General features: G+C 37.6%; 2 protein-coding genes across 4 annotated transcripts in view; one reads left to right on the top strand and one right to left on the bottom strand.

The window, feature by feature from the left end:
- Window positions 1–22,572, bottom strand: part of LOC133664542 (gastrula zinc finger protein XlCGF57.1-like) — a 234,817-nt gene that overhangs the window by 156,049 nt on the left and 56,196 nt on the right. The window lies entirely within an intron of this gene.
- Window positions 1,715–22,503, top strand: LOC133664536 (gastrula zinc finger protein XlCGF57.1-like). 2 transcript variants are annotated; one of them, XM_062069242.1, is made up of 3 exons: window positions 1,715–1,971; window positions 11,429–11,647; window positions 20,160–22,503. In XM_062069242.1, the coding sequence occupies exons 1-3, from the start codon at window positions 1,848–1,850 to the stop codon at window positions 21,509–21,511; spliced, it is 1,695 nt and encodes a 564-aa protein (XP_061925226.1). In that variant the 5' UTR covers window positions 1,715–1,847; the 3' UTR covers window positions 21,512–22,503. The 2 variants fall into 2 exon arrangements, with proteins under 2 accessions (XP_061925226.1, XP_061925225.1); XM_062069241.1 differs by lacking the exon at window positions 1,715–1,971 and adding an exon at window positions 7,455–8,002.

The following is a 22,572-nucleotide window of genomic DNA, read 5'->3' as shown; positions in this document are numbered from 1 at the left end:
GGATTAATTTGTGGCATATTAAATATAAGCCTGGTTGTGTTTTGGATAATAGAGTATATATATGTCTTGTGTTTATTTACTGTTGTAGTCATTCCCAGCTGAATACCAGGTACCGTGAGTATGCAGCCTTGGCTGCTAAACATTTGACAGCTTGACCGTATGTGCGCGTCACGTACGTAACTTTTTAAAAATATATAAGCTTTATGAACCTTGGGTTAGGTGAACGGTCTTTTGGGCTGAGTGATTGTGTGTGTTGATCAGGTGTTTGAATTGTATTGGCGTGTTCTATGGAGCTAGGAGCTAGCAGAGGAGCTAGGAGCTAGCGTAACAAACACACAGGTGTTTTTATGCAGGATTAATTTGTGGCATATTAAATATAAGCCTGGTTGTGTTGTGGCTAATAGAGTATATATATGTCTTGTGTTTATTTACTGTTGTAGTCATTCCCAGCTGAATATCAGGTCACCCCCGGCTCTCACAGCATCTTCCCTATCTGAATAGCTTCAACTCCCCACTAGTCCTTCACTTGCACTTTACTCATCCACAAATCTTTCATCCTCGCTCAAATTAATGGGGAAATTGTCGCTTTCTCGGTCCGAATCTCTCTCACTTCATGCGGCCATCATTGTAAACAATAGGGAACTTTGCGTATATGTTCAACTGACTACGTCACGCTACTTCCGGTAGGGGCAAGCCTTTTTTTTATCAGATACCAAAAGTTGCAATCTTTATCGTCGTTGTTCTATACTAAATCCTTTCAGCAAAAATATGGCAATATCGCGAAATGATCAAGTATGACACATAGAATAGATCTGCTATCCCCGTTTAAATAAAAAAAATTCATTTCAGTAGGCCTTTAATGATCCCATAGATTAGCACCTTTATATGGTATACATATGTCCTGGTTCACATCTGAAACATCTTCTGGACCACTTCAGGAAGCATATTATTATTTACTTTATACATCATTTGAACAGTTGTCTTTTATACAATTTTAAAATGTGGGATTTTATTAATCATTTGTTGGGTCCTATAATCAATTTTGTTAATTATCTTTATTACTCTCTTTTGTAATATGATGATTGTGTTGCGATTGTTTTATATGTATGTACCCAGACCTTTATGCAATATAAAAGTGAGAGAAAATGGCTCAATTGTTTGTGGAAGGATGTTTTTGTTTTTACAAACTTACATTTGTGGATTAAAAAAAATCCCAATTGTTGTGTTTTTTTTTTCTTTTTTAACATCCCCATAACAATATCAATATTAACCAAAGTTTGGAGTGTCAGGCAAAAGCCAATATTGTACATCATCCCATAGAGATTTACTTTGCATACCATCCATCCATCCATTTCCTACCGCTTATTCCCTTTGAGGTTGCGGGGGGTGCTGGAGCCTATCTCAGCTACAATCGGGCGGAAGGCGGGGTACACCCTGGACAAGTCGTACTTTGCATACATAAAATAAACTGTTTATTTTGTTTCGCTATCACAGAACGAACAAGTGTTGTCTTCACTTGCAAAACATCTTAAAATGTATTTGAAGTGGTCAATTCTGTTTCTTTTCTTTCTTAAAAGATTAACTCCTTTGTCTTTGGAAGAATGGAAACTTTCAAGTTATGAGTATTTTTTTATGTTCCAGAGAAATAGCTTCTTACGTCATCATTTCCGGCTCCTCCCCTAAATGAAAGAAGAAACGCCCCCTCCATGACTCCACACATTTGGTCCCATCACTACTTGCAGCTAGCTTAGCTTGCTAGTTAGCTGCTAACAAAGAGACGCGCAGGTTACCTTTACATCGCTAAGTAGGGAACTAATGTGAGTGTAAAGTGTTGTGATTGTGTGAAAATGTGCGAAAGAACGATAGCAAAGTATGAGGAGGAACTTTGTCCAACAAAAGAGGAGAAGGAGCGACAACATCAACTACTGGACGCTGTTTTCAAGAAACATCAAGTTGTGTTACACAGAACAGGTTTGTTTACTTCTTACTCTCACATCTTTACTAACTTTATATTTCATTATTACACTTTTCTTCAATATATTGTGTATAAGAAGTTGGGTTGTCTTGTGAGGATGATGCATTCCATCGTACTTGCAATCAATCAATCAATGTTTATTTATATAGCCCTAAATCACAAGTGTCTCAAAGGGCTGCACAAGCCACAACGACATCCTCGGTACAGAGCCCACATACGGGCAAGGAAAAACTCAACCCAGTGGGACGTCGATGTGAATGACTATGAGAAACCTTGGAGAGGACCGCATATGTGGGTAACCCCCCTCCTCCCCCCCCCCCCCCCCCTCTAGGGGAGACCGAAAGCAATGGATGTCGAGTGGGTCTGACATAATATTGTGAAAGTCCAGTACACAGTGGATCCACCATATCAGCGAAAGTCCAGTCCATAGTGGGGCCAGCAGGAAACCATCCCGAGCGGAGACGGGTCAGCAGCGCAGAGATGTCCCCAACCGATGCACAGGCTAGCGGTCCACCCCGGGTCCCGACTCTGGACAACCAGCACTTCATCCGTGGCCACCGGACCTGTGCAACTCCCCCTCCACAAGGGAGAGGGGAGCAGAGGAGAAAAGAAAAGAAACGGCAGATCAACTGGTCTAAAAAGGGGGTCTATTTAAAGGCTAGAGTATACAAATGAGTTGCAACGTGGTCTTGCAACCACGTGGTTGTCGTGTTATGTCGAATTTAACAACCCGTAAAGATGAGTTACATATCCCAGTCCATTTGTACAATAAATTCTTAAACTTCAATTCTAGTCTCATCACATTATACCAGTGGTTTTTAATTTTGTTGGAGGTACCGAACCCCATCAGTTTCATATGCGTATTCACCGAACCCTTCTTTAGTGAAATATAAAATGTTGGGTTTTTTTCAAATTCAAGAATAAATTATATGTTTTTTTACTGGGGCACAAAATGAACCGTGCATGAACATCACCTTGTTCAAAGAACAAAACCAACACAGTGCATGAACTCACAACAAATTATACACCTTACACACACTCACATGAATGGATTAACGTGGACCCCGACTTAAACAAGTTGAAAAACTTATTGGGGTGTTACCATTTCGTGGTCAATTGTACGGAATATGTACTGTACTGTGTAAACTGTACTGTTTCATATAATTTATTATCTTCCTTTGCAAACTGCTAGTAAAAATTTCAATCAAAAAACCTACAAATCAGATGGAAAATTAGAGGGAACATTGTTTGGGGGTATCCATAATACGCCGATAGGGAGAAGTTTTTATTTACACGATAAGTTGGATGTGTCTTTACCTCCGTGGCAGAGGCTCCGCCGAACCCCTAGGGTTCGACCGAACCCAGGTTAAGAACCACTGCTTTATACAGATAGTTAATAGGACAAAATAACCTGGGAGGACTTTGCCCTTTAAAAGGGAAATCCTGAACATAATCATGGCGTCAGGGCAGTATTAAGATGATTTAATCACATCACATTCATGTTCTTGTTACATTATATATGTTTGTTCTATGTTCTAATGTTAAGGGGAACTGCACTTTTTAAAGTGTTGAAATCATTTACTATCTCCATGTAAGACAAGCACACATGTTTTACTTACGAGAAACTAAGTAAAAAAATAAAATATTCCGTCTAAGCCTGGGCCCCTGGAGAGGGGTCCAGACTGAGGCCAAGGGAAGAAAAAAAAAACCTTATTGCCATAGCACACATAAACATGTGTGTAAGAGGGAAACATCAAAGAACACAAAGGACATTAAAGACATTAAAAGAGCAACCAGCTGCCACTCCAGCAGTGCCGTTTCTACATACAGCTACAAAAGTAAATCAACAAAAAAAACAAAAAATAATTAACCAACAATATATATTGTGCACACGATTGCAATTGAATTAATTAAAGTGTGAATGTCATTAAAACAGTTAGCGCCATCTTTTGAAACTTCTTCCACTCCCGTCCTTGCACGCTACACCGCTACAACAAAGATGGCGGGGAGAAGACGCTGTCGAAGGTGAGCCACGTAAATAAGACCGCCCACAAAACGGCGCACCCTGTAGCAATTTACAAAAAATAAAAAGACCCCTTTAATGCGCCATTTGTATGAAAATAACCCCGACCAGACCCGCTCATCAGCAGTGCGCCTTATAATCCGGAGCACCCTATGGTCCGGAAAATTTCTCTTTAGTTTTGCCCCCCAAAATAAGAATAGAAGGAAACACACACACACACACACACACACACACACACACACAGACAATTTCAAAATAAAAACAAAGCACTGAGGATTTGAGGAAAAATGCCACATTTGAGTCGTCCACACCGGAGAATAACTAAAGATTGTTGAACAAAAAAATTTAAACTGAAAAATAAAACAAAAAACATCACAAAAACAAAGAATTGGAAAATGATATAGATCCAGATACAAATGTTTTCTCCCACATCAGTAATAAAAGTTTTTATTATACAGACAAACAATATAATAGCAACATTAAGTGTGATAACAAATGGTCAATTATTCATTTTAATAGCAGAAGCCTCTACGCAAATTACAACAATGATTCACTTTTTCACTTCAAAGTGATCGCTGTCACAGAAACATGGATTGATGATAAAAAATGAATAGATTTTGATCTGGAAGGATATGAACTAAACTACATCAACAGAAGCAACAAAAATGGAGGAGGAGTAGCTGTGTACGTGATGAAGAACCTGATTTACAACGTGGTACAAAACATGTCATTTGCTATAGATAATATCTTAGAATGTATAACCATTGAAATATGTCAGGAAAAAAGCAAACACATATTCATCAGTTGTTTATATAGATCACCTTAGTCAAGTATAGAAACATTTGAAGATTGGATCAAGGCAACTTACATGGACAATGGTCAAAAAATAAAGTTCTTATGTGGCGACTTTAATATTGACTTATTGAACCTAAACAAGCAAAAGTCCATTGATGACTTCATTGATACAATGTACAGCATCTGTTTATATCCTAAAATCACAAAGCCAAGCAGAATCACAGGACACTGTGCCACGCTTATTGATCATATTGTTACCAATGATTTTGATAACAACACAAGGCGGTCGCCTTAACAACAAAACGCTGCGGGAAACCCTGATGGTGAATATATTTTGAAGTATCTAGACAGGTACATGAGTATTTTAGTAGAACGGTGTATCTTGTACACCAGACCAACTGCAAGAAGATGTACTCTGTCGGCTACCAAGAGCCTCCCCACGTTAAGGAAATGGTTGGCGGAAATGTGAACCCGAGATGGAAAGTTGAGTAGAAGCCCGATTATTTTATTTTGGTCTGTCTGGAGTTTGTTTTTCAGGGCTTTTAAAGCGTCACGGTACTAAACATGCATTCCGTAGTCAAAGTGGGGTTAAATTAGTCTTAAGTGTATTTCTACCCACCAGCGGGGTGATCCTACTATGTAAAAACTAGGGTTGTACGGTATACCGGTATTAGTATAGTACCACGATTGTAGTGAATCATATTCGGTACTATACCGCCTCTAAAAAGTGCTACTTCTATGATTACATCAATATTTTTTGGCATCACATCTTCTTTCGTTTAAAAAAAAATTATACTATGTTTATAAATTTGTCATACTGGGGATCCCTCGGGAAGAGCTGGACGATGTGGGGAGAGGGAAGTCTGGGCTTTCCTGCTTAGGCTGCTTCCCCCGCGACCCGACCTCGGATAAGCGGAAGAAGATGGATGGATGGATGGATGTTTATAAACTCAGGAAATATGTCCATGGACACATAAGGACTTTGAATATAACCAATGTATGATCCTGTAACTACTTGGTATCAGATTGATACCCAAATGTGTGGTTTAAAGATCTGTAGGTCCATGCCGCACTAGTGTTCTTCTTCTTTTCACGCTAACTGTTGATGTGTAGCCCATTTCAAACAACGGCAAAGGGTGCTCATCCGTTGGTTTACCATGCAAGAAATGTTTACTGCAGATCTGTGAGTCTTTTGTAGGCTTCCAGTCCACCCACTTGTTATTAGTGTTCTTACATTTCCTATTAACGAATTAATTATTCCATCTTATTTTCATGTCTGGATCTTTTGGAAACTGGTACTGTTTGAATGGTGGATCACAAACACATCTTCCTGAGTCAAAATAACACTCATGAATGTCACACATAGTTTGTTTCCATCTTGTGAGGACCTAAACTTTTTATGTTATATATAAATTATATTTGTGAGGATTTGAAAATTTTACAGTACGTATTATTCGCAGATGATACAAATTTATACTGTTCAGCAGATGACTTGAAAATCTTAGCTGATAATATTGAAGAGGAAATGGTTAAACTAAAATTGTGGTTTGATGTAAATAGATTATCTTTAAATTTGGAAAATACTAAATTGATGGTATTCAGTAATACAAGAAAGGTAGAAGTTAGTTTATCCATAAACAATGTGAACATTGAGAAGGTGTCTGAAATCAGATTTCTTGGGGTCATCCTAGATGAAAAGTTGACATGGAAAGCTCATATATTGCATGTGAAAAATAAGCTATCTAAAGGCTGATTTATTTTGAACAAGGTTAAATACAGTGTCCCGTATAATACAATGAGAATGCTATATTGCTCAATTATTCTACCTTCTTTCAATTATTGTGCAGAAATTTGGCACAGCAACATAATGCCTTTATTTCTTTTACAGAAAAGAGCAATTGGTATCATTTTTAAAGTAGGATATAGAGACCACACAAATGCACTCTTCATTAGGTCAGGATTATTCAAACTAAAAGACATTGTAGAATTGCATACTCTATTAGTGATGTTCAAAGCTCGAAATAGAGTTCTTCCGAAGGACTTACAAAAGCTATTGGTGTTCACGTCTGAAGATGAGAATCACATGTATGACTTTAAAGATCCAAGAGCGCCAACACATTTGAAAGAAATGTGCTTGTCTGTTGCTGCTGTGAAAGCATGGAAGTCTCTAAAGAAAGACTTAAAAAGTTGCAAGAATATTTTTGAATTTAAAAAGAGTTAGAAAAAGAGACAACTGGCATTGTCTCAAACTGATTTTTGATTTTGATTGGACGTGTCATTGTGAAAATGCTTCAAGGAAAATGAAAAAGTATGTTGGAGTTGAAAGTGTGACGTGTACGTGGCTTGTATATATGCATGTTCATGAAAGGAATACAAAGAAATGATGATGATGATGATGATGATGATGATGATGATGATGTACTATTAGAACATCCCACAACTGCACAAATTGTCTTCAACATATTGAAAAATATACACGACGTGGAATAAACAATAATTCAGAAATATATCTACTACTATTCACGCTAAAGAGTAAACACAAACCACCAACTGACGAAGTTTACTAAAAAAGTATGGAGTCGCTTGGCTTTGTTTATCCCTTACGAACTTTGACCTCCACAAATTGGACATGCGCAGAAGCCAACTTGGAAGTGGTCCATTGAAAGGTTGCTAGCGCGACCTCCTGTACTGTAGAATGTAGTATGGACCATAGGACAGGACGAAGAAGTCCCGTTAAGAAGCTGTGGAGGCCTAAGATGCTCTACTAGTCTGCTGGAAATCCAAAGAAGACGAAGGAGTAAAAAGCAAAATGGCGTTGACAGAGAAGGCCTAAACGTGGCCACTGGTCATTATTGTTTCTCTATTTGTATTTAGTGCATACATGTACGCATATATGTCGTTTAGTAGATGAAACATTGTTAGTCATTGTTTGTATCCGGATACATTAGTCTGAGCGCACTTTATGTGCTAGCTTAGCTTGCTAGTTAGCTTAGCTTGTTAGCTGCTAACAAAGAGACGCGGACGTTATCAACACATCGCTAAGTAGAGATCAAATGTGAGTGTAAAGTGTTGTGATTGTGTGAAAATGTGCGAAAGAACGATAGCAAAGTATGAGGAGGAACTTTGTCCAACAAAAGAGGAGAAGGAGCGACAACATCAACTTATGGACGCTGTTTTCAAGAAACATCAAGTTGTGTTACACATAACAGGTTTGTTTACTTCTTACTCTCACATCTTTACTAACTTTATATTTCATTAGTAACACTTTTCTTCAATAGGAAGATGCTTTGTCTTGTGGGGATGATGCAATGCTTTGATTTAGATTCTTCATGAAAACGAGACAGTTTGAGGTTGATGTTCCTCTCAGTTTGTAACAATGTGTGATTGATTGTTATGAGAAGTTTGCATAGGAAAGGGTACAGTTTCATCACGGTACACATTCACTGCTACAAGAAAGCCTGACATGGTTTCAGTTTAAATATATATTTTAACTCACACAGTACTATGTAGAAAGTAGCATTTAAAATACAAATATACTGCAAGTAAATAAAATAACATATATTTTAAAATAGGTAAAAGGCTTTGTATATTCCCAGTTACGAGTAGCCGCAGCCTGTAATGCCTTTTCTTTTCGATACGGAGTTCCACATGTTGGTGGTATAGCAGGCAAGCAAATTAGAACCTTTTTTGGAGTGAAATCTGGGTTGAATGTGATGTGTACAACTACCTCTGGTGTTATAATGGTCAATATATTGTGCAGTATCGAGACAGATACATGGGTATTTTAATGGTGTGGTGTATCTTGTACAGTGAGTGTATATGTACAGTATGTGTATATGTATGTTTGTACAGTGAATGTACTGTATATGTACAGTATGTGTATGTGTATGTTTGTACAATGAAAGTACGTGTGGATGTACAAACTTTGAGTATGTAGATATGCACTGTATTTGTGTATGTATGTGAGAGCGTAGGTACCTATGTATGTATGCATGTATGTGTGAATTTGTATGTAGAATACATTTGACTCCCAGTGTGTGTGGGAGCCAGAGTACGGCCCCAGCCTCCCCGAGAGCCCAACCCACAAACAGCACGGGGCCACGGGAACCACCCACCCCACCCGAAAGGGACCCCAACGATGGAGATGGAACAACCAGCAACCGCCCTGTCGAGTTCCCCCCTTGAGGGAGGGGAAAAATAAAAAATAATATTAATAAAATGTATTTAAAAAATACATAATTAAATAAATAATAATAATTATCATTATTATATATATTTTAAAAAATTAATTCGAATTAAAAGAAGATCACGGACATGCTGACACACAAGGTCACTACCCCAGCAGCTGGCCGACTCGCAGCAGATATTAACATTAAATGAACAAGTAGATTAATAATCAATTTTCTACCACTTGTCCTTAATAATTTTGACAAAATAATAGAATATAAATGACACAATATGTTACTGCATATGTCAGCAGACTAAATTAGGAGCCTTTGTTTGTTTACTTACTACTAAAAGACAAGTTGTCTAGTATGTTCACTATTTTATTTAAGGACAAACTTGCAATAATAAACATATTTTTAATGTATCCTAAGATGTTTTGTTCAAATAAAACCAGTAATGCACTTTTTTGTGGTCCCTTTTATTTAGAAAAGTATCGAAATACATTTTGGTACAGGTCTTGGTACCATAATATTGGTATCGGGACAATACTAGTAAGAACAGAATTTGTTGGTTGATTCTTTAAATACCTTAGTATAGGGTTGAGCAATATGGCCTTTTTTTAATATTTTGATATTTTTAGGCCATATCGCGATACACAATATATATGTGGATATTTTGCCTTAGCCTTGAATGAACACTTGATGCATATAATCACAGCAGTACGATGATTCTATGTGTCTACATTAAAACATTCTTCTTCATACTGCATTAATATATGCTACTTTTAAACTTTCATGCAGAGAGGGAAATCACAACTAAGTCAATTTAGCAAAAGTGTATTTATTAAACAGTTATTAAGCAGTGGCACAAACATTCATGTCATTTCAAAACAGAAAGTGCAAGATTGTCAGACATTTTAAAACAAGCTATTAGTGCACTTTTGTGCATGATGTCACTAAGATGACATCAAAACAACACTAAATTAAAGTGCACTTTTTGTACAGAACGCCACTACAATAGTTTAAAACAAATAAAGTGCATGATGACACACAAGATATTTCAATAAGTGTCACATAAAAATGAGCTGCATATCAAATAGTATATGTCTTACGGTGTTGATGTGGAAATGGTTGCTTCTGCATTTATCGAGTATATCGATATATCGCCCAGCCCTACCTTAGTATTTTTCACTGGAGAGATTAGTCTCTACGATGCAGCCAAGATAGGTAATCTAATTTTTGTTTGTTATAATATTGTCACCCACTTTGACTGTGAAGTTATCTACTTTTCTGAGGTTAGGAATTGACCCAAAGACCTGTGTACTTGCAAGTACCAGGTGAGTCTTAATGTGCCAATTTGTCATTGAATGTCTTGCTAGTCTAGGTCTTGAGGATTGTAGCTTTGCTTGTTTTGTGGCCGTCAGCCTCAGTTCTATGTTCTTTACGGGTACAGAAAATCATGGAATGATCACTTAAGCCGCATACAGTAGTTCCACTTGTGGTGATCTTAGACTGGTCAGAAGTAACAACGAGGTCTAAGATGGTTTAAAAGGACTCACTCACCCTGGTAGTTTGCTTAATGAGCTAAGTGAGGCAATGTTGGTGGCACAGCTTAGTGAAGGTTTTAAAAATGGGTGCATCCTTTCAGGACATATCTGTGTTCCAGTCCCCAAGAAGATGTAAACCTGTATCAATATGTGTATACAAAACTCACACAGTCACTAAATACATTTTATACTCTAATCAGATCTATAAATTTCACTTCCTGATTCTGACCTACATGCATCAATAAGTAAACGTAAACATTTATTTTCAATAACCAAAGTAGTTAACACTTGATTTATTAAAAGAACATAAAGGTGACAGACTTTCGTTCAGAGTGTCGTAGATGGTCTACAATTCCTAAACAGGAATTGTTGATGGAGATACTCCATAAAACACCACTTAGTAAAACATGTTTTTGGTAAAAGTTCCTTTTGGCCCAGCCAACAAAATGACCACAAAACAGTATTTTGCATGATGACAAAAACATACTATTTAACTGATTTTGGAATTAGATTTTTTATTTCCATGATATTGAAGTTATGGTAATGACTAAGTCATTACAAGATTGTGGTTAAATTTAGAGATAAAGTTTAGGTGTCATAGATCGTATACACAATAAAATATTTACACACTTTACATCAGTGAGTGTAAAGTTAAGAATGCCTCAATCGATGCTGACTTGTACTTATAAAAACACTTTACAAATTGCCCCCCATCAAATTTCCGAGTCTATATTTGTACTCACTTTTGAGTTAATTGTAGTGACTGGGACAAAAGGAGGTATTTCCCGCTTTTTTATTGGTTGTTTTGCTACATACTTTTAACACAACACACAAAGAACACAAATAATGTCATTGTGTTAACAGTGTCAGTCCAAAACTATTTCTATTCTCTCTTAATTCTATTGACTTATTTACCCAACAGACGTCCAGCAGCCCCCTCACATTAAAGAGGAAGAGGAGGATCCACAGCCGCCCTACATGAAAGAGGAAGAGGAGGAAGTGTGGATCAGTCAGGAGGGAGAGTGTCTTCTAGGGCAGGAGGAGGATGATGTCACCAAGTTTCCACTGACTGTTGTCTCTGTGAAGACTGAAGAGCATGAAGACAAACCACCTGAGTCCTCACAGCTTCATCACAGTCCAAGTAAGCACAACATCCACATATCATTTTATTCTCAGGGCATTCAATCCATCACAACTGGACTGTTCACTTTGTCTTAGAAGACGTTTGTCCTCTCATCCAAGTAGGCTTCATCACTTCATGCTCATAGACTTCAAGTCTTAAATCTAATCTCTGGAATTCAGAGGGGAACTGCACTTTTTGGGGGAATTTTTTCTATCGTTCACAATCATTATAAAAGACATGACAATGAATATATATGTTTAATCACAGTCTAACTCATTAATGTAAATATAAGTCCACTTGCAATGGAGCCAATGGGAGGTCCTCTATAACCATCCAAAAAGCACCAACAATACTCCATTTGCATTTCGTGGCTTGAATAGCAACCAAGTATTAGTGATATTGTTATTATAAGTGCTAACACAGACAAACTATTTATAGCTTGTGTGTCTATGTTGACATCACCGGCTGGTGAGCTCCTTCCTCGCCTGGGTGCTGGTGAAAGATTATTCCAGATCACGAATCGTGCCTCTCACCTGGATAGTAGAAGGATGAGGACGTACTCTGACAAGTTGGCACCCTTTGACAGCCAATTTAGACCCGGCAATGGCGAACGACACGAAAAGACGCTTGGCTTCACCCCCCTTATTCCGTGCGACAATTATGAATCATTCTTCATCTAAACGGAAATATAACAAGATTCTATCAGTCTGCGTCATAGTGACAGCAGACCTTGTACAGTAAGTGATGTTTTATTATGTTTGTTGGCTCTCATGAAGTCTGCAGTGTGTAATATTCAGTGATGTTAAAAAAAAAAGCGAACGTTGTGATGCGTTTTTAAAATTAATGCGCTTATGAGCAAAAAATATGTAAATATTACATGTTTTTAAAAATGTACCTGTTACTAAATGACATATATACCTACTGCATGTACATAAAACCTTAATTGAGGTGTTTGGATGCTTTTTAAGTTATTTGTAGGCAGAATAGTGCGACTCTAATAGCCTCTATTGTAAGCAGTCTTTGATCACATTTATTTACTATTTAGAATGCATAAAGAACAAAAAAATCTGCGTTCTTGATAGGCAAAATGAATAAAAGTTTGGTTCCCTTTTAAGTGAAGTGAAGTATATTTATTTAGCATTTTTCTCTAGTGACTCAGAGCGCTTTACATAGTGAAACCCATTATCTAAGTTACATTTAAACCAGTGTGGGTGGCACTGGGAGCAGGTGGGTAAAGTACCTTGCCCAAGGACACAACGGAAGTGACTAGGATCAAACCTGGAACTGTCGAATTGCCTTAGAATGTATTAAATTCTATCAAAATCTCGTAAAAATCGTAAAAACATCCTAGAAATGTCTCAATAATTCCATTAACAATATTTTTATTTGGGAACTTTCTAATGTAACGTGTTTCTATCTACACTTCTGTTCAAATGTAATAATCACTTATTCTTCTGTTTTGTTCAAATGTAATAAGCACTTGTTTTGTTGTTTGATACTTTAGTTTTGAGTGAAACTACAAATGTAGATATCGATCCAGTACCAAGTAGTTAGAGGGGCAGTATCGGTCATATCAATGTGGATACTGATATTTACATTTTTCAAGATCATTCAATTTTTGTTCGCAATCTTAATCAGACAAAAACACAGGATGGTGGTGTTAGAATATCAATTGAATATTTAAATATGGTTCTGAATGAAATAATTTGGTTTATGCCCTTAAAGTCTTCCTTATTTCCTGTGTTTGTAAATGATAAAAAAATCAACAAAATATATATAATACAAAATATCGATCAAACCATTGTATTGACCTTATAATTATATTATATAGAGCTGAAACGATTCCTCTGGTTATAAGGCGCACTGTCGATTTTTGAGAAAATGAAAGGATTTTAATGCACCTTTATAATCTGAAAAATACAGTACATGAACAAAGTGAGCCTCTTGTCAGTCATTCACAATCTTTGTTTCGGCCACTTGCAATTCTCCTCCACACGTTTTCCTGTGTGCAGTAGTGTTGGCGACACTTGCTTTCATTTTGGGGATGGAACTAGTCATTTTAAGACAACGCTGAAGTACAGGCCCCCATATAGCTGCCTGGGATATGACTGTTATATGATTCTTTAATTTTGGGCCTTTTAGGATCTATCCATTCATCCATTTTCTACCGCTTATTCCCTTCGCTCACTTTTTATGTACACATTGCTTCAAAATTGTAGGAGAATAATTTTTATTCAAGTCCTCGTTTCAGCTGGTAATTGATACAGGCCCCATTATAGCGGCCGGGGGATATGCCTGTTATATGATTCTTTAATTTTGGGCCTTTTAGAATCAGCATCTCTTCGTCCATTTGTGTCAAGGAGGTGAAATTAGGTCTGAAAACCTTTTGACAAGTTTACTTCATGTCCATTAGGACTTTTCAAAGTGTAGAATACCATCCGCCTTAAACAGAATATTCCACTTTGAAAGTAAACTGGATCATTTATTTTGTGTTTATGCATGACTTCCTGTCCCACACGAGCAGATTTTAGCTCAATTGAACCGCCTTGTTGTGTCGACCACTAAATATAGAAGCAAAGCAGTGGAAACTGACACAAAAAACGGAACGAGTCTGTCGCCGTGGCGCCGCCGTTCCACATCCAGTGGAAATCTCAAGTTACACTTACAAACGTTGCTTGGCGAGATAAACAAAGAAACCATACTCGAGTTGAAGGCACGAAGCAAAAGGAAATACACTTTCAACCCACAGCACTCGCAGTGAGCAAACTCGACCACCAGATGGCATCATAGCAGAGACAACAATACGGAATACAGATTTAGACTGTAAACAACCTCATATTTTGTCCAAGTTTATTAAGATTAAGATGAGTTTATTTCAAAGGGGACGATACGATTTCATAAAACACATAACTACACATGGTTAAAAAAGCCAGAATTAACCAGAAGGCTTGTTTTCATCTGTAGTCCCCTGGCCATGATGTAAAAAAGGCAGTCACATTACAATTTCAAAGAAAAGGAAAAGATTTAAAAAAGCACACAATACATATACAATATAATAGAAAATAAAATACAACGTCACAACATAACATTTATCATCAAAACAGGCTAATTTTTTAGTGCTGACAGCTGTAGGCGTTGATAAGCCACATTTTCAATTTGTTTGTGAAGGCCTTGTAAGTTGTGACCATCAGTAACTGACATTAAATTCGCAGGGGGCGCTGGAGCCTATCCCAGCTGCACTCAGGTGGAAGGGAATTTATGGCAATATAGATTTTAGGCCATATTGCCCGTCCCTCATAAAAAGTGGTCTTCTTTTTCCTGTGAATAATGTTGTAAAGAGCAGTGTGTTTGTTTTCAGGCCAATTCATATAATAACTTGTTATTTTAAGTACATGTAAACTTACTGAATGCCTCATGTTACCTACTCAGTGGCTTAGTGGTTAGAGTGTCCGCCCTGAGTTCGGGAGGTTGTGAGTTCAAACCCCGCCGGAGTTATACCAAAGACTCTGGTTTGGAGTTTGCGCGCGTCTGGCTGTTTTCGAAGTGGGGCTGTCGAGTTTGGCAATTGCCTTGTGCAAAGCTAGTACAACTTTTTGTACTTTTTTGTACTTTTTGTGCTTTTTTGGCTTCGCTGTGTCACTGTGCCGTGACACTTTGTAGCTTGTGTCGATCGGTGCTGCGAGCTAGCACACCGGAGCCGGCTAGCATTACCGGCCTGAGATACGGAGGTGGATTTTTCCTTCTGTTGCTGGATGCGTCGGCAGATAGATCGTGATGCCTGCACCGAGGAAAAGCCCCACATCGGAGGAGTTCGAGGAGATGAGGCTCACACTCCTTTCCCTGTGCGGTGATGTGACTGCGGTGAGGGAGCACCAGGAGCAGCTTTTGGGCCTGCTGGAGGAGGTGAAACAACTACGCCTCCAGAACGTGGAAAAAGACCGGCGCATTGTAGACCTGGAGCAGTGAGTGGACGAGCTGGAGCAATACTCCCGCATGAATGATGTGGTCATCACCGGGATCAGGATCAAGCCACGCAACTACGCGCGTGCGGTGGCCGCGGACAGCGGGAAGCCCAGCGTGCAGGAGGCACAGTCAGTGGAGCAGCAGGTGGCCTCCTATCTCCAAAGCAGGGGATAGAGATGGACCTGGAGCACATCGAGGCTTGTCACCCACTGCCCATGAGGAACCAGAGACCACCCGCTGTCATCATGAGATTCGCAAGCAGAAAGAAGAAGATCGCACTATTAAGGCAAGGACGCAAACTCAAAGGAACAGATGTTTTCATCAATGAACACTTGACCAAGAAAAATGCTGACATCGCAAGGGTCGCACGACAACTTAAAAGGCAAAGCAAGATTCAACAAACCTGGGTAACGAACTGTAAGATCTTCATCAAACTAAATGGGACACCGGAGGAAGCAACAATCTTGGTGATAAGGAAAATAGAAGATCTTGATAAGTATTGGCATTGATGCCGTACTTGGTATCAATGTAGCTTGTGACTTTTACATCATCTCAATGCTACCCACACCAAGAACACAGCCCACACCAAGTATTAATATGGACATGTTACAGAAGATCCTCCAACATCAACAAAAAGAACTGGACATGTGTGAGTATCAAGAGCACACCACAACAGAGACTGATATGGACATAGACCCTGATAATAATTTTTTCTCTGCGATTGTTAAAAACTGTAATTATTTTACCCGCGAACAATATGAAAACAGTGTAAAATCAGAAGATAGTCTATCTATAATACATTTCAATAGTCGAAGCATGTACACTAACTTTGAGGCTATCAAGGATTACTTGAAAGAATTTAGTCATCTATTTACCATTGTTGCAATCACTGAAACCTGGTTCTACAGTGATAAAGGTATTGATTTTAGTCTGAATGACTATGAATTAACATACATAAACAGAATAAATAAAATAGGAGGAGGGGTCGCATTGTACATTCATAAATCTGTTACATTTAAAGTTTTAACAAACATGACCATAGCAGTCTATGGATTATTTGAATGTTTAACAGTGGAAATCCTAAATGACAAAAAGACAAATATCTTCATGAGCTGTGTATACCGGGCACCTGGTTCAAGCATAGAAACTTTCAATGAGTGGATGGGTAAACTATTTTCCTCTGTGAACCAAAAAACCATATTTATCTGTGGTGATTTTAACATTGATTTGTTAAACTCAACCAAGCAAAAACATGTTGATGACTTCATTGACACAATGTACAGCCTGTCTCTATATCCAACCATAACCATGTTGATGACTTCATTGACACAATGTACAGCCTGTCTCTATATCCAACCATAACCATGTTGATGACTTCATTGACACAATGTACAGCTTGTCTCTATATCCAACCATAACCATGTTGATGACTTCGTTGACACAATGTACAGCCTGTCTCTATATCCAACCATAACCATGTTGATGACTTCATTGACACAATGTACAGCCTGTCTCTATATCCAACCATAACCAAACCAAGCAGAATAACAACACATAGTGCCACAATCATTGACAACATTTTTACAAACATTATGGGAAATCAAGTCACCAGTGGCCTATTTATATGTGACATCACTGACCATTTACCTGTTTTTACTTTATATGACTGTCATCTCAAGAAAACGAAAGACACTATGGCAAAAATCTCTAAACGAATAACAACTGAGGAAACAATATGTGCCCTAAACAATTGTTTGGCAGTTCAGGATTGGACTTCAGTATACAGAGAACCTAATGTGGACAGTGCTTATTGTAATGTTTTAGACATCTTTACTTCCCTGCATAATAAACATTGCCCCGTAAAAGAATATTTTATAAAAGGAAAAAATAAAAATAGCCCTTGGATCACAAAAGGGATAATTAATGCCTGTAAAAAGAAAAACAATCTCTACAAACTTTTCATCAAAATAAAAACAAAAGAAGTCGAACAACGATACAAGAAGTATAAAAATAAATTAACTGATATTATAAGAACAAGCAAACGGTTATATTATCAAAAAAAACTATATGAAAACAAAAATAATATAAAAGGAACTTGGGATGTTTTGAATAGTCTAATAAAACAAGGATATTCCAAGTTGACATATCCTGATTACTTTATTGATGAAAACGGTGAAGATTATAATATGAGTAATGTAGTAAACAAGTTCAATAGTTTTTTTGTAAATGTTGGTCCTAAATTGGCTGTTGATATCCCAGACAATGGAGTTACAAAATCAACTATTGAACAGAATTCTTCGTCATTCTTCCTCTCAGCTACAAATGAGCAGGAAGTGACAAACATTGTGCGGAAGTGTAAAAGTAAGTGCTCCGCTGACTGCCATGATATCAACATGATATTGGTTCAAAAGGTTATCCTGAATATTGTAAAACCATTAACTTACATATGTAATTTATCATTCCAGACTGGCTGCTTTCCAAGTCAAATGAAAATCGCTAAAGTAACTCCGCTCTTCAAAAGTGACAGCAAACACGCTTTCACCAATTACAGACCAATCTCTCTTTTGCCTCACTTTTGCCTCAGTTCTCAAAAATCTTAGAGAAACTATTTAACTATCGACTTGAATCTTTTCTTGAGAAGCATCATATAATCAATGACGGTCAGTATGGCTTTAGGTCCAAAAGAACAACTTCAATGGCAATAACTGAAGCTATTGAGGAAATTACTAATGCACTGGAGCATACAAGATATGCAGTTGGTATTTTTATTGACCTAAAGAAAGCCTTTGATACCATTAATCATTCAATTCTACTAGATAAAATGGGAAGATATGGAATTAGGGGGCTGGCTGGTGACTGGTTAAAAAGTTATTTAACAGGGAGGGTACAGTTTGTTAAAATGGGTCAATTTTTTATCTGATACTCTTGGCATTGCTTGTGGTGTCCCCCAAGGGTCCGTGTTGGGGCCAAAACTGTTTAATGTATATATTAATTATATGTTTAATACATCCAAAATATTGAAATTTATACTTTTTGCAGACGACACAAATTTATTCTACAGTAGTGATGACTATAATGAGCTCATAAATACAGTAAACACAGAACTAAACATAGTAAAAAAAATGGATGGACACAAATAAAATATCTTTGAATATAAATAAAACTAAGATAGTAATGTTTGGAAATCGCAACATAACGTCTGAACAGAAAATAAGTATTGATGGTACCCAAATTGAAATCGTAAATGAGAATACATTTTTGGGAGTAATAATTGATAGTAAACTATCATGGAAACCTCATGTCAGACACATTAAAACAACAATCTCCAAAAGCCTCTGAATTATAAACAAAGCAAAACTATACCTCAATGAAAATGCACTCCGTACTCTATACTGCACCTTTGTACTGCCATACCTTACATACTGTGTTGAAGTATGGGGGAATACTTACCACAACACAATTCATCCTCTGATCATATTACAGAAAAGAGCAGTGCGGATCATTCACAACGTTGGTTATTTAGAACATACTCATAATCTGTTTATGCAATCAAAGTTGCTCAAATTTGATGACCTTGTTAAATATAATACATTAATAATCTTATATAAAGCTTTTAACAAATTATTGCCACCTAATCTACAACGTTTTTTTATAAGACGAGTGCAAGCTCATAACTTGAGAGGTTTTGGATATTTCTTATTGCCGAGAGCTCAAACCACTCGTAAATGTTTTTGTGTGTCTGTATGCGGAGTAAAACTATGGAACAAACTGGACTTACAACACAAGCAATGCCAAACTATTAATCGATTTAAACTATTATACAAACATGGGGTCTGGTTCAAATATAGAGATGAGGGTCTTTAATTTGACCTGCTGCTGTACTCTGTCTCAAAGTGTAACATGTGCTCAATGTTTCCTTACCATTATTGCTATGTTGTCTATTACCATTATTGCTATGATGTCTATTACCATTGTTGGTATATTCATTATTCCTACATTGTTGATACAAATGATTGTTACAGTGTAATAATTATTGTTACCTGTGGTAATGCCACTATGATACAACATCTGTATTATAATCCTTGAACAAAGTAAGAGTGAAACTCATGTGAATAATCACTGAATGGAGAACTGGGGGTGGGATTAAATAAGTTATCTTCTTCCCACTCGCTTTCAGGCAAAACTGGACAATAATGCACTATATTAATTTATATTATTATGTTTTGTCAACTTGTACGTCTTTGTCATTGCCTGAAATAAATAAATAAATGAAAAAATGAAATTAAGACTATAAAAAAGGGGACCCATTACCTCCCTGCTTGACACTCAGCATCAAGGGTTAGAATTGGGGGTTAAATCACCAAAAATGATTCCCGGGAATGGGAATCTGCTGCCCACTGCTCCCCTCACCTCACAGGGGGTAATCAAGGGTGATGGGTCAAATGCAGAGAATAATATTGCCACACCTCATGTGTCTGTGACAATCGTTGGTACTTTAACTTTACTTTAATGTGTCTGAGCAAATCGGGACATTTCTCAAGCATGTTTGTCATTTTGTGTCTTGCAGATGTCTGTGAAGAACAACTTCTGCCTGAAAAACAGGAGTGTAGCTTCAGGATGATGAAGGAGGATCCATTAAAGAGGAAGACCAGGCGCCACGGACCCTCTGGCGTCTCCTTTTCCTCTTTGACACAGACCCTTCCCTGTAAAAAGGAAGAGGAAGACTCACTGACGCCCCACATTAAAGAGGAAGAGAAGGAACACGACATCAGTCAGGAGGGACAGCATATTGAAGGACTGGTGGAGTTCCCAGTGACTGGTGTCCCTGTGAAGAGTGAAGATGATGAGGTCAAAGGTGAAAGTGAAGAGAAGAGAGAGGCGGAGCCTCCAAGCAGCAGCTCAACACAACACATGACAACAGAAGCTGATGGAGACCACTGTGGAGGATCACAAGCAGACAAGCTCTTAGCTCCACTATCAGATAGTGAGGACACAACGTCACACTCTCCTGACACTGATGATGAAGACTCTAAAGATGATAAGACATGTCACACTGACAACACTCACTTCAAATGTTCTCACTGTGACAAAACCTTTAAGAACCATTGGCATCTAAAAAGACACATGAGAACACACACTGGAGAAAAACCTTTTATCTGTTCAATCTGTAGTAAAAGTTTTGTAGAAAGTCGCAATTTGAAAGTACACATGAGAACACACACTGGTGAAAAACCTTTTACTTGTTCAATCTGTGGTTTATCTTTTACAAGGAAGGAACATTTGAAAGTGCACATGGGAACACACACTGGTGAACAACCTTTTTCCTGTTCAATCTGTAGTAAAGGTTTTGTAGAAAGTCGCAATTTGAAGTTACACATGAGAACACACACTGGTGAAAAGCCTTTTGTCTGTTCAATCTGTGGTAAAGGTTTTGTACAAAGTAACCATCTGAAAAGACACATGAGAACACACACGGGTGAAAAGCCTTTTGTCTGTTCAATCTGTGGTAAAGGTTTTGTACAAAGTAACCATTTGAAAACACACATGAGAACACACACTGGTGAAAAACCTTGTTCTTGTTCAATCTGTGGCTTATCTTTTACAAGGATGAAACATTTGAAAGTACACATGACAACACACACTGGTAAAAAAAAATTTTCCTGTTCAATCTGTAGTGAAGGTTTTGTAGAAAGTCACAATTTGAAAGTACACATGAGCACACACACGGGTGAAAAACCTTGTATCTGTTCAATCTGTGGTAAAGGTTTTACAAAAAGTCAGAATTTGAAAAGACACATGAGAACACACACTGGTGAAAAACCTTTTACTTGTTCAATATGTGGCTTATCTTTTACAAGGAAGGAACATTTGAAAGTGCACATGAGAACGCACATTGTTGAAAAAATGTTTTCCTGTTGAATCTGTGGTAAAGGTTTTACAAAAAAATCAGTGTTTGCTTAAGACACAAGAAAACACACACTGGTGAAAAATCACATTCCTGTTCAATCTGCAACAGAAGCTTTTGTCAACGATCAAACCTTGTAGCACACATGAGAACACACACTGGAGGGAAAGTGTTGAGTTGCAGTGTGTGTGGTGAAAGATTCTCTTCTAAGTACCAGTGTAAGAAACAAAAGTGTGCTGGTGAGAACAGCAGCAGCAAATGAAACTGCAGGATTTGAAATAAACTGTCAAGAAAGGTGCATGTGTTTGGAGGTGGGAGGAAGCCGGAGTACCCGGAGGGAACCCACGCAGTCACGGGGAGAACATGCTAACTCCACACAGAAAGATCCCGAGCCCGTGATTGTACTCAGGACTACTCAGGACCTTTGTATTGTGAGGCAGATGCACTAGCCCCTCTACCACCGTGCTGCCTATTATATATTTATATATATACTACCGTTCAAAAGTTTGGGGTCACATTGAAATGTCCTTATTTTTGAAGGAAAAGCACTGTACTTTTCAATGAAGATAACTTTAAACTAGTCTTAACTTTAAAGAAATACACTCTATACATTGCTAATGTGGTAAATGACTATTCTAGCTGCAAATGTCTGCTTTTTGGTGCAATATCTACATAGGTGTATAGAGGCCCATTTCAAGAAACTATCACTCCAGTGTTCTAATGGTACAATGTGTTTGCTCATTGGCTCAGAAGGCTAATTGATGATTAGAAAACCCTTGTGCAATCATGTTCACACATCTGAAAACACTTTAGCTCGTTACAGAAGCTACACAACTGACCTTCCTTTGAGCAGATTGGGTTTCTGGAGCATCACATTTGTGGGGTCAATTTAACGCTCAAAATGGCCAGAAAAAGAGAACTTTCATCTGAAACTCAACAGTGTATTCTTGTTCTTAGAAATGAAGGCTATTCCACAAAATTGTTTGGGTGACCCCAAACTTTTGAACGGTAGTGTATATATATATATATATATATATATATATATATATATATATATATATATATATATATATAT

The sequence above is a fragment of the Entelurus aequoreus genome, linkage group LG14, assembly GCF_033978785.1.
Source record: "Entelurus aequoreus isolate RoL-2023_Sb linkage group LG14, RoL_Eaeq_v1.1, whole genome shotgun sequence".
Taxonomy (NCBI): domain Eukaryota; kingdom Metazoa; phylum Chordata; class Actinopteri; order Syngnathiformes; family Syngnathidae; genus Entelurus; species Entelurus aequoreus.
Note: the sequence above shows the minus strand (reverse complement) of the source record. Positions and strands in the feature narration are given on the sequence as shown.

Bases quoted from the DNA above. Each gene is read 5' to 3' on its own strand.
- LOC133664536 (XM_062069242.1), top strand. From the start codon at position 1,848: ATGTGCGAAAGAACGATAGCAAAGTATGAGGAGGAACTTTGTCCAACA. The intron at 1,972-11,428 runs GTTTGTTTACTT...TTTACCCAACAG, and splicing joins AGTTGTGTTACACAGAACAG to ACGTCCAGCAGCCCCCTCAC. The intron at 11,648-20,159 runs GTAAGCACAACA...TGTGTCTTGCAG, and splicing joins ACAGCTTCATCACAGTCCAA to ATGTCTGTGAAGAACAACTT.